The sequence below is a fragment of the Silurus meridionalis genome, chromosome 13 (genome assembly GCF_014805685.1).
Source record: "Silurus meridionalis isolate SWU-2019-XX chromosome 13, ASM1480568v1, whole genome shotgun sequence".
In the NCBI taxonomy this organism is placed as follows: Eukaryota; Metazoa; Chordata; class Actinopteri; order Siluriformes; family Siluridae; genus Silurus; species Silurus meridionalis.
Window position 1 is genome coordinate 9,563,737 of NC_060896.1, and position 16,475 is coordinate 9,580,211.

General features: G+C 38.7%; 1 protein-coding gene across 5 annotated transcripts in view; it reads left to right on the forward strand.

The window, feature by feature from the left end:
• The window catches only part of tspan9a (tetraspanin 9a), a 217,080-nt gene that overhangs the window by 124,470 nt on the left and 76,135 nt on the right, over positions 1-16,475 (forward strand). For 4 of the 5 annotated variants that reach the window (XM_046864445.1, XM_046864446.1, XM_046864447.1 and 1 more), the window contains one exon: positions 12,016-12,095. In XM_046864445.1, the coding sequence (XP_046720401.1) occupies positions 12,033-12,095 (63 nt within the window). In that variant the 5' untranslated portion in view covers positions 12,016-12,032. Of the gene's footprint in view, positions 1-11,751; positions 12,096-16,475 lie in introns of those variants that run through there. The other variant, XM_046864444.1, reaches the window with a different exon arrangement.

Below are 16,475 nucleotides of genomic sequence, written 5' to 3' on the forward strand. Positions count from 1 at the left end.
CCATAACAATAGACCAAAGAAATTTCCGAACGGAAATGAAAAAACGCACCTCACCTGTGTTCTGAGCTGCACGGCTTCGGGTGATTTTTAAACGCATGACGATGCTAAAAGAAAAACTCCCGAGAGAAATCGTTGTGAAAGGAAGAAGGTAGACAGTGAACAATGACTTTCTTGGTAGACCACTGTTTAGATAAAAGCCATTGTAGCGTGTTGAGTCTGGGTCATGGGATAGCTCGCTAACGCCAGTTGCAACAGAAATCATATAAGCACAGACAGGTTCCCAAAACTCGTGCTTTTTTATTTTACTTGGCAACAGCGTTACGGGTTAGTCAAAGAAACTTAGAAATGAGCATCATGCACACATGCAGTAATACCGGAAAACGGCGGCAGGCTATTCCCAAAATGCCGCTCTGCTCTTAAAGGAGTCACAACATATTTAACCCATTACACTGTGTAACAGACACTGTCTTTCGTTAAAGCCTGTGTAAAGTTCATTAGTTTCAGTGTAGACAAAAACATTTTTTAAAATAAAAATCTTATATATGGGTGCGCTTAATAGTCATTACGGTACGTAACCACAATCCTCATCCTCTTCTGCCTTTGAGGAAAAAGTCAATCAGAGATTGACTTAAAGCTGTGTATTTGTCTTTACTCATTCCATATAGTTATTATTTGCGACTGGCCAGTGTCTTTATTTCACTTTACATGTTTGACCAAAGTATACTGCACACAGTGAACAGAAGCGCTATATAACAACTTTTTATTTTTGGATTTTATTAGATTTTTATTTTATCTCCTTGTTTTTATTATTTTGCCATTTTTTTTACTTTCCTGCACATTCTTTCATTAAGTACACAATTTAAATATAATTTATTTAACTGTCAGTCTGATTGTACCTTGTTCGATTGTTTTGGTTGTTTAGCAAGTGTTGGGCTTGTAAAGGTAAATAAAATCTAATACCCTGAAAATAAAAAATCTGGGTCCAGTGACTTCCTACCTCTGATCTTTCCTTAGGAGGTTTAAAATACATATTTACAGCACCTTTTATTTATGATTTTCTTTCTCACCAATTGAAACTAATTGGAAAGAAAATCCCCAGCATATTCCAGTGTAGTAAGCAGCATAGTGTTCATGCGAGTGGAGGTGTTGATGTATGGATTTAATTCTTCTGCCCTCCAGGAGCTGTGTCAGCATTTTAGTCTCATGCTGTGCCCACCTTCAACCATCTTCTCATTTTTCTCCACCTCCTCCCTGCCTGTAAGGGCCAGCTGCTATTATAAGGTTGTGTTAAAGCAGCCTGACCAAAGTGAACTATGTAGTTCCTGTTAATCTTTAAATGCAGCGACTTTTATGCATAGATCTCGGCCTACTTTCCTGTCCTGGAAAACCTTTTCCATGAAATACTGGAGTGATTATGTTTATGATGGATTGCCACAAGAATAGAGCCCTCTATAGGCTCGGTTACCTGCTCCGTGTCTGGAGACGAAAACTGATATAATGACATAGTTTCCATGCTGGAAATAGGCTTTAGGTTCACACAGAAAGGTGGAATGACATCACAGGTCAGTGTCACACTGACAACTCAGTATATAGCCACAGACTCATAAACCACATCCCTTTTATTCATCTCTCTTAAAACTAGTTCTCTTTGTCTAAACCTAGCTCATCTATGACAAACTAAAGATCTAATAATATATTAATAATACCAACTGTATTTTTTTTTACACAAAATGTCGAAAGAATCTTGAATGAAACCACTGTCCTATTCTTCAAGCAGTAAATCCTTTCTTCTTTTCTTATTGACTTTTTCTTCCAATACAGTGCAATACTTTGAAACCTTAACTTCAAGAATCCATAAATATCATCATGCACTTAGCCATGTTGCATAAGGAACCAGTTTAAACATCCAGTATATGAAGAGAAGTTTGTTTAAAACTTTGCTAGCTGAGTGGGATTTCAATCACACTTTGAATTAAATGGGAACTTTGTAATTAGAAACTTGTTTTTATAATGTCTGTGATGCACTTTTGGTGTTACTCTGATTTGACCAATCGTGTTTAGGATACATGCAAAATGGTATAATAATTTTCAGAAGTATATCTAGATGTATTTTAAGATTCGGCAATGTCGTTTAGCCATACACATTTTACCTCTGCTATATGCTAAACTCTGCCCACTACTTCTTATTATATTTTAAATCCTAGGGATATTGGCAAACTATTGCACATGACTGTACCTGTCCTCTCTGGATGCACTATTTTCTGCTTCCTCTGTAATTATCTGTTATTACAACAACAAATAATGTGCTACTTCACACACTCTTATTTCAGTTCCCAAAAAAGGTTTCCGTGTATAGAAGCGCATATTGGTTTTAAGTTTTAAGTCTATCTTGAAACAGTCCTGATCTGAAAACATGGAAATATTCGGTGCTTGTATTCTCAGAAAAACTGAGGCAACTGGGAGAGATCTTCTGTTGCCACATTATGTGAAACAGCAGAGGAGCAATTTTTGCATGTTCCGCTTCCTTTGTTGATGTGCAAGAGGTGTATTGTGACAGTCAAGTTATTCACAGGATTGAATCAGAAAAAGTGTCAGATCATTATTTCATTTTTGTGTAGTGGTGTGAAGCCTGAGTAGATGGATTGTTAACACATGGGAACTTGAGCGTTTTTCCTGCCGAGAATTTTATAATTTGCTGCTTCCAACAAACTTTAATTAAACCTGCTGCCTTTACATAAGCTCACACCCAGCAGTTTTTCTTAAATAAGCTAATCCATAATGTATAATGCGCAAGAATAGAAAGCACAATCAGTCAGAATATTGAATCTGTCCGAGTTATATGCTGGACCTCCCAGCTTTGATATCGGTATTGTATCAAAGATGGAAACGCAGGATGTGTTGAAACAAAATGAAAGCAAGTGAAGCATTGTGGCATTTTGTATTCATTGTTATGTGTAGCCGTTATGATTTAGTAAATAAAAGAACTCCATGGTGTGTGAGGATAATGGTCAATGAGCAGTGTGATTTGAGCTGACAGGACCAGAGACGACACTACCGCTCCTCTGAATGCTAATGTCCAACTTGGCTTGTGTTTTGCGTGGTTTGATTTTTGCTGGTTTCCCTTCTCATTCCTTTCTCCTCTGTCATGTATTCTTGCTTGATGTGCATTACCTGAATGAAGGCATAGGGTCTCTCAGGCACAGTCTCCCCTATGTGAGTTCTCTCTCCATGTGGTTTGCTGCTTGGTCACCGTAGACTTGACAGGAGACATAAACGTGTTGAGCGTCTGCCAGGTCATTTGTACTATCTCAGCTCGAAGATGTCAGAAACGTACTTCGCTCTTCTTTAAACTAAACACGACATTTCAAACTTCCTTTAAATGATGTACATTTTTTGACATTACTGTAAAATAGATATTTTAGTTTGAGAATAGTGACTATGTCAGGTGAGAAAGACCAGACATCGAGGCAAAACTGTGATGTGCATATAAAAGACAGTCTTAAATGGTTTAACTGTTAATAAAGGGTAGAAGGTGATAGCTTTGTGGTTAAGACATTGGACTCTGGATCGGAAGGTCACAGGTTCAAATCCCACCACCACCATCTGCCACTGCTGGGCCCTTGAGCCCTAAACCCTTCCCTGCTCAGTTGTAAGTCACTCTGAATTTACATAAATCTAAATAAACCAAACAATAATATCAAACCAGCATGAATGATGAAACAGTTAGGCAATGTGCTTGACATCCAAACTGGAGAATGAGATAACAAATTTTCCAACAGCACATTATATGAGACTAAACTGAAAAACTAAAAATGTTTCATTCCCTTCTTTGCACTGCAATCATCGTTTTCTCTATAAAATGTTATATAAAAGTAAGATAAAGACTTAAGTAGAGCTCTATGCTAAGATTATACGTGACTATGCTAAGGTTATACATGACTTAGTGTTCCATTTACCTCAACTCAATTGACTTTTCTTTTTTTTAGCATATTTTTAGATTTCAGGATTTGGAGTCAATCAATGATTCATGATAAAGGCCAATACCTGGAGCGTTTCTAAATCATTTTTAGAAGCGAGGTAACAAACTATGGATAGATATCTATTTTAAACAGAATTTCAGCACCTGGAGATGTGACATAAAATTCCTCAATGACAAATGTCGAAAACATAGCAGGTTTGGTGTCAATTCTGTGTATTACATACTGAACAAACTGAACTCAAGTGTCCATTAGTCAAAAGTCATGATTTAAAAGTCTAGATTTGCCCAGTGACCTTGAATTGGATAAGCAGGTTATAAGGTTGTTTGTGCAGATAATACACAGTCATTAATCATTATCAAAAGCAATAGCCCTTTATTTAAAGGCAGTGTTTATATTAACCTATGTGTGATTTACATTACAAAGTCAAAGTCCTTGAAAAAGCTACAAGTACCAAAAATTTACATTAGCATTTATAAAGGACTTTTTTCAACAGATAAATTACATCAAAATCATGTAACAAAACTTTTGCTAAAATCAGGTTGTATTTCCAAGCTGATTTACATTAGAATGCAGCTGATGTATCTTCTTTATGATACATCAGAGTCAAATTATAGTAAAGGCTTTTTTGTTTTTATAAGTACACTATATGGACAAAAGTTTGTGGGCCCATGACCATTATATTCGTATTTGCTTTTTGAATATCCCTCATATTCCACATTTTGTTATAATCACCTCCATTCTTCTGGCAAGATGTTCCACTAGATTTTGGGAGATTTGTGCTCATTCAGCCTCAAAGGTGTTAGTAAGTCAGGTACTAATGTAGGATGTGGAGTATTTGGGTGCGGTGCAGTGTTCCAATTCATCTCAAAAGTGTTCATAAGGGTTGAGGTCAGAGCTGGCCATTCAAGATCTTCCACTCTAACCCATGTAAATCATATCTTCATGGAGCTCGCTTTGTGCACAGAGGCATGCTGGAACAAATTTATGGCTTCTAGTTGAAGTGAATAGAACATTTTATTGTACCACATCCAAAGACATCTAATAAAAATTGTTTTTTCTTTAACTTTTTGGTGACAGTTTGGAGAAGAGTGACTTGAAATTCAGGCATCCAAATAAATAAATCCATATTGTGTATCACCATATTGTGTACACTCTACTGAATGGTTAGGGTAACATTTATGTGAGGAACCAAAGAACTATGACATTGCATGAAGTATTCATAAAACGTATATATAAATAAAGATTTATACACTTCTTTTATACAATCCAATATCCTTATATGAAGGAAACTTCACTACGGAGCCCAAGTCTACTGGTTGTTCAGCCACTTTATGTAGTGCAGTTGTGACTATAATTAGGCAGTGATTTGACCTTATCACTCAACACACTAACCTTATTAAACAATTTAAACGCTTTCTTGAACATGGCGTTAACCCCACAGGCTCTTTAATGATGTTAACAAGTTACATGTGTCCTGATGATTCCTGATGTTGCTGTAGAAACTTGACTGTATTCACGCATTTTGTATTAAGCTGAAAATAGTGCTTTTTTTATATGAGTAATGAAAGGTAGATAATTGAGCTGAATGTCTAAGTATAACCTTGCTGGCATGCTCTTGTGCAAATTGCCAGACTTGGCGGAGTCAAGCTGCTGTTAGCTGATGGTCGGTGCAGTGTGGCCTTGTAGCATATGGTTATTTGTAAGAATTGTGTGTGGTCCGATACTCAGGGGCTGTTTTTGCACCTGTACATGCACCACAACAGTCCCCAGAATGTTAACTGAAACGGCTCTTGTCTTTCTCAGGCTGTACTTCAAATACAGTGCGTTCTATGCCTTTCTGTGCCATATCCTATTGGGCACGATGTGAACCACACTTAATAACACCCGCAACAGTTTGCAAGCTGCAAGCATCTACATTGTGAGCATTTTTCGTGATGAGCAAAATTTTTTTTAACATGAATATAATTTTTTTTTTTTTTACAAAATATAGGATGAGGTCCATGAAAATTACATCAAATTGCACCCAAATGCAATGTACTATGACTTAAAGTCATTACTAGAACCAACTAATACTTCTTAGGAGCAGGTATTAAATTTGGAGTGAAGACAAAATGCATCAGGATGTTTCTCAAAACGATTACTTCTTGTGGTCCTGTGCTCAGTTATATATTCACAGAACTATTGCCCAGAACCTTTGTTGAAAATGTTGCCAGTCACATTCTCTGTGTTTAGCAGAATTCACACTCAGGGCTAAACCTCATTTATTCATAACGTACATGAAACAGTTTTGCTACTCGTATCTCTGTTTTAGGTTGGCATTATAATGCTTAAGTTTCAGGTTAAGTTGAATTTTTCAGGATTCTCTCTGAGATGTGAACTCAGAGCCTCTACCAAGAACATTATGTATAAACAGAAGCTCATTTACATATATTTTTCTACCCGTGTTTTGCACATCATTTGCAGACTTATTCTCTGCAAATCACAGACTACATGCCCGTTAACTGCGCTCTCAGATTACCGCATTGCTCATGCAAATTAACATTCATTCTTTGAGTTTGTAGTCATATCCAGAAGAATGTGTGTCAGTTGCTTTTCTACTAATTCCACCGTCTCAGTGGATTTAGTTCTGCGGAGATCTCCGAGCTTTCATAAATCATCTCTGGACCTCATGACTTCTCCTCGAATTCTGCAGTTATACAAAACTTCTTGTTAGGGGAAAAAACACTCCTTTCTACACATATTGTTTTCTAGATTTCAATCTAACCTGATTTTCTAGGTCTGCTGGTTGAGCCGCTATAGAGCAGAAACAGGCTGATTAAAGCGGCTTCATCTTATAAACGCTGCAAACCGGGTCTCCAATTCGCATGTGGTGGCCATTGATCGCTTTCTACATTCCATTGCAATTTTTTCCCCCTATAACACATTACAACAATCTACTTAGGCAGACATTAAACTCGCTCTTATTACAGAGCCACACTGCTGCTGAAATAGAGTCATCCTTAACTTTAAACCTGGTCAGCTGTATGTTAAAGGGTCTGGTGATGTTTCACAAGGAAGAAGCTATTGGATGAGGTGAGGGAGATGCACAACCGTGCTGCAGTACACGTTTCCTTGCAAGTGCTTATCACACCCGAACAGCAGTGTTAAGCACAGAAAAGAGCCGAACACTTCTCTTCATTATTCTGTTTCTCTCTGTAGCTGATCTCTGTTCCTCACAGTAGGTATTTGCAGTGTGCATGTTGCATGAGCTGCCAGATTTATTCTGCTTGAGGAAAATGGTAAGGCACTATCACTGCAACACAGTATACAGATTTCAGACCACGTTGTAAGCAAGTCATGACTACATTCATTGGAAGGATCACTGTTATTTAGTGATGGATGGTCATGAAAAATACGCCTGCTATGTATCAAAAACTAAGGGTTCATATTATCAAATCTATTGATTGAGCCTTAAAGTATAAGGTCTCGGTAAAAGATTATTTCACACCTTATTTAAACCACACAAAAATTCTGAATTTTGCATCTTGTACTTTGAGTAGACATTGTTTGCTTCATCTATTTGCTAGTTTTAGAGTGAAGGTTTTTATAAAAGCAAATGGGGATTACATGTAGAATGGGATGTTCAAAAAGCACATACAAATCTTATGGTCAGGATTATGTGGATCGAGATATAAGCCTTATTTTACTGTTTTGAGCATGATGCTGTCATTATCATTTTATTGTAATTATCAATACCTTGCATAGGCAGATTTAAGGCTTAGAATAACGCATGATCACCAGAGTTACCAATGTCAAATGGTTTACAAATGAATAACTAGATTAATACTGTTCTATTGCACTACTAGTAAATGTGTACGTTTGGTTCATAATGCCTCAATGTTTTTGTGAAGGGAAAATGTGTTCAGTTCACCTGCACACAGAAGCAAATGACTCACTGTGCGACTAACAAAATTGCTGAATATTCTTTATTAATCCACGATCATATATTGTTTACATTAAAACGTTTAATATTAGTCTAGAACATTCTTCATCACTGATCATAAAGAAATGAGTAATTTCGTCAGATTGTTACTAGTCCCTATTACTAATGATATTTAATTCATCATTTCAGCATACATCGCTTGATAAAGCTTGTATTAGTTGTAACATTTTTGTAAAAAACAAATGTTGCTCAGGTTGCCGCCCTTTATATTTGAATTGGATCCTATTCAAGCGATACACAGATACAGGTAGCCTTCAGGTCATTTTCTATGGAGGATTTGTCCGCAAAAAAAGTCTTCTAAGAACTAAAGCTACACACCTTGTAACTTGTTGTCTTCTATTGCAGTATGAAATCTATTGCAAGAACAAATACCAGATTGAAAACTGACAGGATTTTTGAGCCCTTTGTAATGTAAGTTTAAGTCCACATCGACATGCGACTTGCTTTTCTATTTTCCAAAAAAAAAAAAAAAAACGTATTAAAGTTTTCACCTGTCTTTCCAAGCTCTGTCTGAGTCAGCTGAATACATTTCAATCTCTAAGGTACCTTGTCTTGTCTGTTTGCTTGTATTTTGTTGTCTTTGTGCATCTGTATGAGTGATTGTGTGGATGCACAATTGTATTGAACACGGGATACGTTGTTTAGCGAGCCTTATCTGCTCAGTAGTGTTAAGCCCCCTGTAGCGTCCTAATGAATATTAGTTTGCTGACGTTCAGCACTGAGGCAGACCGTATTGAATCCAAGCATCAGGGGAGCTCTGAGCTCTGGTCGAACCCTTTTCTTTTTGTGTTAGTCGACACAGTGTGTTTCTATGCTGTTGCTCTTAATAGCACAGATATTATAAATCTGTTAAGGCTAAATAAATGAAGTGGCAGGCATGGCTGCAGAAAAAAAAATAGCCTGCATAATGAATGATTTCAAACAGCTAAGATTGACTGTTTCGCTTTAGATAGACTAGCCAAATTATTGCTTACAAAGTAAAACCAATTCTGCAGATCTAATAGGGTGGGAGCATGAGCTGCTTAACTAGTAAGTGATTTTGAGCAGGGATGCCATGAAACTGATTGTTTGCCCCGTGTGTATCCTGTGGGTTGGGCGACGACAAAAAAGAAAGCGCTTCTTGTGTAGTGTTAAAGCAGCCGGCTAATTGATCGCTTAGATTTGTTGTTGTGTCGTTAGTCTATTCCAACAGGTTCATCCGGATTGTTGTCTCTAGCGAAAAATGAAGAAATGGATTAGAGCCAAGCCATAGGCAAACAAGGTATTACTGAGGTTTAGCATAAGAGCATCGAGCTACATGTTCCTCCATCTGTCTGTAAGCTCGGCTTGTGTGTGTATTCCCTCAGTCTCTATATTAATGCCATACTGACGATTTAATACTAATTAACTCTCAGGATCACTGCTGAATTCAGTGTTGTATGTACATTGTACATCAATAATATTTAATTCAGTAATTCAGCATGCATCGCTTGATGTAGCTTGTCTTAGTTGTGACTTTTTAATAGCAAACAAATGTTGCTTAGGTTGGTGCCTTTTATATCTGTTCTATTGAGGCCATACACAGATACAGAAAGCCTCAAGGTCATTTTCTATTGATGTGGATTTCCCCCAAAAGGAAGTCTAAGTCTACGATTGTAGAAATGGTTTTATACACAGTTAGACACACAGATACTTGGTTTTTTTAAATAAAGCAAATGTAGCATGAAGCGTGTACATTATCAAGATTACCATATATCTGCTGTGTTTTCAAGAAATGTGAACAACCTGTGCTTTGATTTATATTTCAACTTAAAAATAGACAAATTCAAATTGTGGAAACCCCTTAATTACCATACCAACTTCTTTTTTTCCAGTTTTTAAGTGCCTTTTAAAGTATAATCATTTATCCACATGGCATATTGTAAAGAATGATGGTTATGATTAGGATTCATCAAAGCTACAGATGTAAACCAGGGACTGAGTGGGGGATAAAAACAGGCAAATAATCAAAACTGTATTCTATCATAATTTATAACATTATACAACAAATCCAGCTGGAAGGAATAAACCATGATGGCATGTGCTGTTACAAGAAAATAATCAATGTTGGGATGGCGTCATGTGGCCTGACTAGTTACTGTAACCACTCTTTAGTTGATCGTTTTTTTTAGAACAATGCATTTTAAAGGGTTCTGTTTTTCTGCCAGTGCTTAAATGTTCAAACAACAATCAACATTATTACAAGAGAAAACTTCACTGTATTTTACCATACTACTGTCAGAGCCCAAAATCCACACCTTTTCATCAATCAGATTTGAGGTGCTAATTAACCGAAGCATGTGGACTAAAGTAACTGAAGCATTTGGGTAGTAATGAACCCAGACTGTCTTATCTGTAGGTGAAGTAATGAAACCAGTTACCTGTAAAATATCCCAGGTAATTACAAGGATACAGTGCTACCTTATAGGTTAATTACATTATCTTTCAGTAGCATTAAACATTAATGGGACATTTTAATTTCAAGTATAAAACACTGGTTGATACATGGTGGCACTTTATTTCAGATTAAAACAGGACCTAACATAATTCCTCATCATCTTTCCAAGAATGAGAGAATGATCGGCAGCTAATCCAGACTATGTCCCTGGCTCTTGCTAGGAAAGCATTGAATATCTGTAAGCCACTATCTAGTTTCCATGCTTCAAATGGCGCTATAATTCCTAAGATAGAGGCGCTGGCAATTTATTTATCGGCACTCCTTACAAGGAACTGAGAGGGTACGATCCGAGGGCTGTGAAGCACCATCGAGCGAACGGTCACGCGTGCAATCGTTCTTATTTTAACACTAATGACAGCTAAATGCCTCGATAACTCAAAGAGAGAACTGCCTGGAAAGAATTGCAATTATGATGAATTTAATTAGAGGCTCATTCAATAAGGTCATGTGAGGGGTGGGGGCGGTTGGGGTCAAGTAATATGGTATGTGAAGTGTGAATGTAAAGATTTCTTCTTTGGCATGTGGATCAGCTAGTGTTTCATTTTGATTACAAATAAATGGTATTTCTAGCATTCGCGGGTTTTCTTGTTGCTTTTTTTATATATGGACATCGTGAACGGCTAATAGCTGTACAATTGTATTAACTTGTTTAGGCAAAAATCATAGTGATGATACTCTTATTAAAGGCATAGGGTCAACAGTGGGGTGGGCTGCAGACAACACTTGATGCATGATTGGTTCTCGGACAGAGAGGAGGAGCTGGGAAAGAGAGAGAGAGAGAGGGAGAGAGGGCGAGAGGAGGAGGGAAAAGAGGAGGAGATAGATAGATGGCTCAACGCTGAATGGAGACAGATAGGGAATGCCCAGTAAATGCAGTTGCCGATAACAGCACACATCAGCGGCTGCACTGAGCTCAGTGGAGAGGAGAGGAGAGGAGAGGAGAGGAGGGGAGAGGAGAGGAGAGGAGAGGAGAAGGCAGAGAAGGAGGGGAGGAAAGAGAACACAAGGTTGAGGTTTTGCGAAACAGAGCGCAAGATTGTGCCGGCTCAGCAGAGCTCAGAGAAGAAGAGTGCGAGGAGGAGGAGGTGTGGAAGTTGTGGGAACTCTGGCATACGCTCGCTGGACACAGGTCAGCTTCTGGGCGTCATAACAAGTGATGAGCGAGTGAGTGTTCTTGTGGCACCATCTCTCCATTAGACTTGTGTGTAAGAGACACTTTTGAGGGAGACGCTCATTTGGGAGACACTTTTTGGAGCTTCTTGCTTGGCGACTCTGGGAGACATGGTAGAGTATGATCTAGCCAGCAGAGCGTCAGCCCCTGAGCATGGAGAAGTCAAGTAGTGAAGAGTCGGCTATCCACCGCAGCCCGTCTGTGGACAGTTGCGATTCGGAGTTTGCACGTGCGTCCGGCTCCGGTCGTCCGTTCGGGGGACGAGGCTTCACAGCTGGAGCTTTCTACGGCTCCACGGGACGCAAGCAGAGCGCCACAGACAACAAGGACGCCAATAAACAGACCGCTTCCAAAAGCAGCAAATACGTGGTCTTTTACCTGGATCTATCCTTTGTGTTCCTTTTAGAATTCAAGAAGTGCAACATGGCCAGTGGCTTCCTGTGCTGCTTGAAATACATGATGTTCCTTTTTAACCTCATCTTCTGGGTAAGTGATACTTCTTTTTTTTTAACTTCACCTCTCTTCATCTCTGCTTGCTTTCGTTCCTTGGTGCTGAAGCACTGATGCTGTGTGTGTGTGGGTGGGTGTGTGTGTGTGTGTTTGTGGATGTTTGGTGTTTGTGAGGCTGATCAACATTTCTATATTCTTGGATGTTGTAAAGCAGGTTATAATGCACATTTCTGGAGGTGACTGCTTCGCTGGTTCTGACTGTGCATTTCTCTCAGTTACATCAGGCTGACTGTGCCATGTGTTGTCATGAATGAACACACGACTATTTCTGTCACTGAGTGGAGGGCCCCTGGGAAATGAATTTCAGTCATACGTAACTTTGTGCAAAGAGTGTGAAGTGTACTGACTAATCACAAGAGGAGCGCAGTTGGGCTGCGATGCTCGCTGTCATGATTAATTTATTCATAATTATGTTTTGTTCTTTTTTTAAGGTTCCTTTTATGATGATATGCATTAGAATACATAGAAATTACGAATAAATTGCATACTGACATATGTTCCAGAAAACCGTGTAAGATTTTCACATCAGATTCAAACTGAAAAAAAGGAAAACCATGACACTGAACCATGACACTGGTGACCATCGGTGTTGATCTTGGATTGAATGGACAAGAATGTATGAGAACGAGAGCAGATTGTTTGCCGAGAGGACAGTAGGCTCTGTCCTTTGTGGAAAGGCAGTCATGCATAAATATAAGCAGCACACACACACACACACACACACACACACACACACACACACACACACACACACCCAGAGTCAGATCGTGTCTTATTCCGATAAGGAATAAGGGGAAAAGGCATGCAGAGGAATCAGTATGTCTCAATAACTCGGATCTCCAGAGTCCTTAGTCTCTCTGATATGTGGCATGTGACTGTCGCCTGCTGTGCAGCGTGCCTTTATTTTTTTTTTTGAGGAGGTTTCCTGAGTGCACACCGTCAATGCTATGAACAGAGAAATGTTCTACATGATCTCTCTGATCCATGACTATTATGTGCCACACGGCTCTTTTAACATCTTTTCAACATTTTTTATTTGAATCAGGACTGAATGAGTCACGAATAAAAATCAGCCTGTATTTTAGTTTGTACTGGAAATTTCAGAAATGTATGACAGCTTGGAACCTTTGTAGCAGTTTGGAATGAGTGAACAGGTTTAAAAACTTTGTACATACAGATGAAATAGAAAGCATGATTATTTGTCTTTTAGATGTATTCATTGATTTAACTTCAGGGTTAGCATTAATCCAGAGCTTGTTTCTGGAAATACTGGGAATGAGATGGAAATACACCTTTGTCTTTATAACAAAGAAAAATCTATAAACCTGACCAGAAACAGCCTAAAACTGGAGAGTTGGAAGTGGCCTTGATGCATGTCTGGATGAAAAAAAAAAATAAATAATAATAATAATAATAATAATAATTTTTCTGTAGCAAGATAGAAAACACATGTTCCTTGATTATGAGTGCGCTTGACATTACTTGATATTATACATAATTGAACCTAATACTAATCTTTTTGCGTAATAGTCCAAACAGTTGAATAATTTATTGATTATGTCTTCTGTTTTTTAAACATCCTACATTTTGCTTTTAAACCTGCACTAAAGTGAAGTTTAATAAATTCATTAGCTGTACAGTTTATGGTCTATTGAGGACACCCAAACATGCTAGTGTGGCTGACAGAAATTGAGTTGGACAACCCTGAAATAAAGTGTGTGTGTGTGTGTGTGTGTGTGTGTGTGTGTGTGTGTGTGTGTGTGTGTGTGTGTGTGTGTGTGTGTGTGTGTGTGTGTGTGTGTGTGTAGTTCCACCTAGTTATATCAATGTTATTTTGCCACTAATACTGTTTAACTCAGTTTAGAGCCAATACAAAAGACTGACCAGGTAAGTACTATCCACAGCATAACCAGTGCCATGTTTTGGTTGCCTAATTGGTTGTTACTACCTAGTGGTTGTTAGTGTAATGTCATAGAACATGGTGAGACACATAGTTGGCTACACTGTATGAAAAAAAGTATTGGATCTCAAGACTTTTTCAGCCATTTGTCAAAATCGTTGGAGGCACACAACTGCATAGAATTTCTTTTGAACTCTAAGATCCAAACCTGTTCCAGCTTAGCAATGTAAAGATTGCTTTGCATGGGTTTGAGTGGATCTTGAGTGGCCTGTTATAGAGCTTCGATCTGAAACCTAATAAACACCTTTGGGATGAATTGGAACATTGACTGCACCCCATGCCTCACCACGCTACATCAGAACCTGACTTTACTAACACCCTTAAAGCTGCATGAGCACAAAACCCCTACAAGCACACTCCAAAAATCCAGTGGAATTTCTTCCCAGAAGAGTGGAGCTCATTATAACTGCAAATGTAGAATGGAATGTTCAAAAAGCACATAAAGATCTTATGGTCAGGTGTCCACAAACATTTGTCCATATAGTGTATTTAAGTGCATTCATACAGTTTTCAGATTATTACAATCTTCTAAATATATTGTGTTTACACGAGACTATGTCTCATTTGGCCATGCAAGTCACAAGCATCTTCATTTCCCTTTAAGTGCAATCTGACTGCATGTTTTGAACTTAATGGCAAACTTTAATTTTCACATGGCTGCGTGTTCCTGATTCAAGGAAAATCATCTGTGCAGGCTAAATAATCTTATGGATAATTAAAAAAGTCTTAACAGACAGCCAGCTCACACTGACTGAAGAGTGTGTGTAGTTCAGCTCTTGGTGGAATTTGGAAGATTTTGCAATAGAAGTTTAAAGACACATACAAACCTGTATATGTGTTCTTTTTTTCTGGTGGTTGTACCTCCCGGCTTTCTGGGTAAATACAAGTAACAACGAATAGCTTGGGCACTAAATTAGCTTGTTCCTGCTGTCAAGGTTACGGATTTATCCACTCCAGCACAGAGAGAGAGAGAGAGAGAGAGAGAGAGAGAGAGAGAGAGAGAGAGAGAGAGAGGGATTGTGCCTCAGTTTGTCTCTATATCTTTCAATTACACACCAGGAAACTATAACTAGCTGTAATATAGTTGCCTCCAACTGAGCTCCCTGTAGGTGGTTGACCCCTGTGTGTGTGTGTGTGTGTGTGTGTGTGTATGGTACAATCAGACAGATTTTCAGTGTCCCAAAGGCAGTCGGTCCTGCTAAGATGTGGTGGTCTGGGAGCTAATGTTTACTTAATAATTCCTTACAGACTCTTTTCATTTTTTTTTCTCTAACTTTGATTATGTATAATGACTGCTTGGCTACAAGTCATGATAAGACAAATCTTAAGCTTCTCACTAGAGCCACATTGAAGCAGATGGAGGTTGTGTAGGAGCATGATGAGCTTAGTGAGCGTTACGACAGCAGTGTTGTACTGTATTCTGACACCCCTGGGACAGTCTTTCTCTGACTGTGGCACCCCGAGAATCACAAGGTTCCACCACAGAGGAGTGTTTAGTTCTGACACATCATCCTCTGCAGGGTACAGTGCTTTTAGGAACCGGCAGTCCCAGGTGCTGGTGTTCACTGTGGCTTATCCGTGTAACATGAGGAACAAGGTAAACACCAGCAGGAGCTGCAGGATTTTCGCAGCACTGCTCTGCAGTTTTGCAGCAGTTGTCGCCGACCATCTGGCTCCTTTTTCTTACAAGGATTAGTGCAGGCTAAGCTGGAGCACTTCAGCTCAGATTAAAGCATTTAGTGCCGATCCGATCACGACCACGATTCATTCCACTTAGTTCTTAAGGCACTGATTCCTCCGGCCTCGTGATGCATCGAACCTGTCAGCTGACTGAACAAATGGGGCATGTTTTGTTATTTTGAGAGATTGTTTGTATAGAGACCTGCATATGATCTCCAACTTCTTAGTCTGTGGCTTTATGCCAGTATGAATGAAATTGAAACCATAAATGTAGAAGATCTCCAGCGTTGCAGTATATCTTTGCTTCTCTAAAGCGAAAGCTGCGTTCTCTACAGAAGCTCTTGGACCGCACATTAAGTCTTCCTGTCACTGTCTGTCTCGCTTTTATTATAAGCATTATCTTCTGTAGGCTGCAATTTACAGAACAATCGGCTCGGCAGCATCCTCTCTTTTCTTATCGCTCAGACAATAACAAAGTTTCACTTGCTGGACCAGCGTCTTGTTTGTGTGCACTTATATACACTCACTGGCCATTTTATTAAGAACACCTATGTAGAGAAAACATACAAAGAAAAAACTTCAGTAACTATGGATCATGGCATGTTTGTCCCAGTGACCAAATGTCCAACATAACCATATAGAAAGACTACTGTTCTTGTTCAGATCTTTAAATGTCCACTTGTGATGAGTCTGTCCCATATGCACTCTTAGGATTC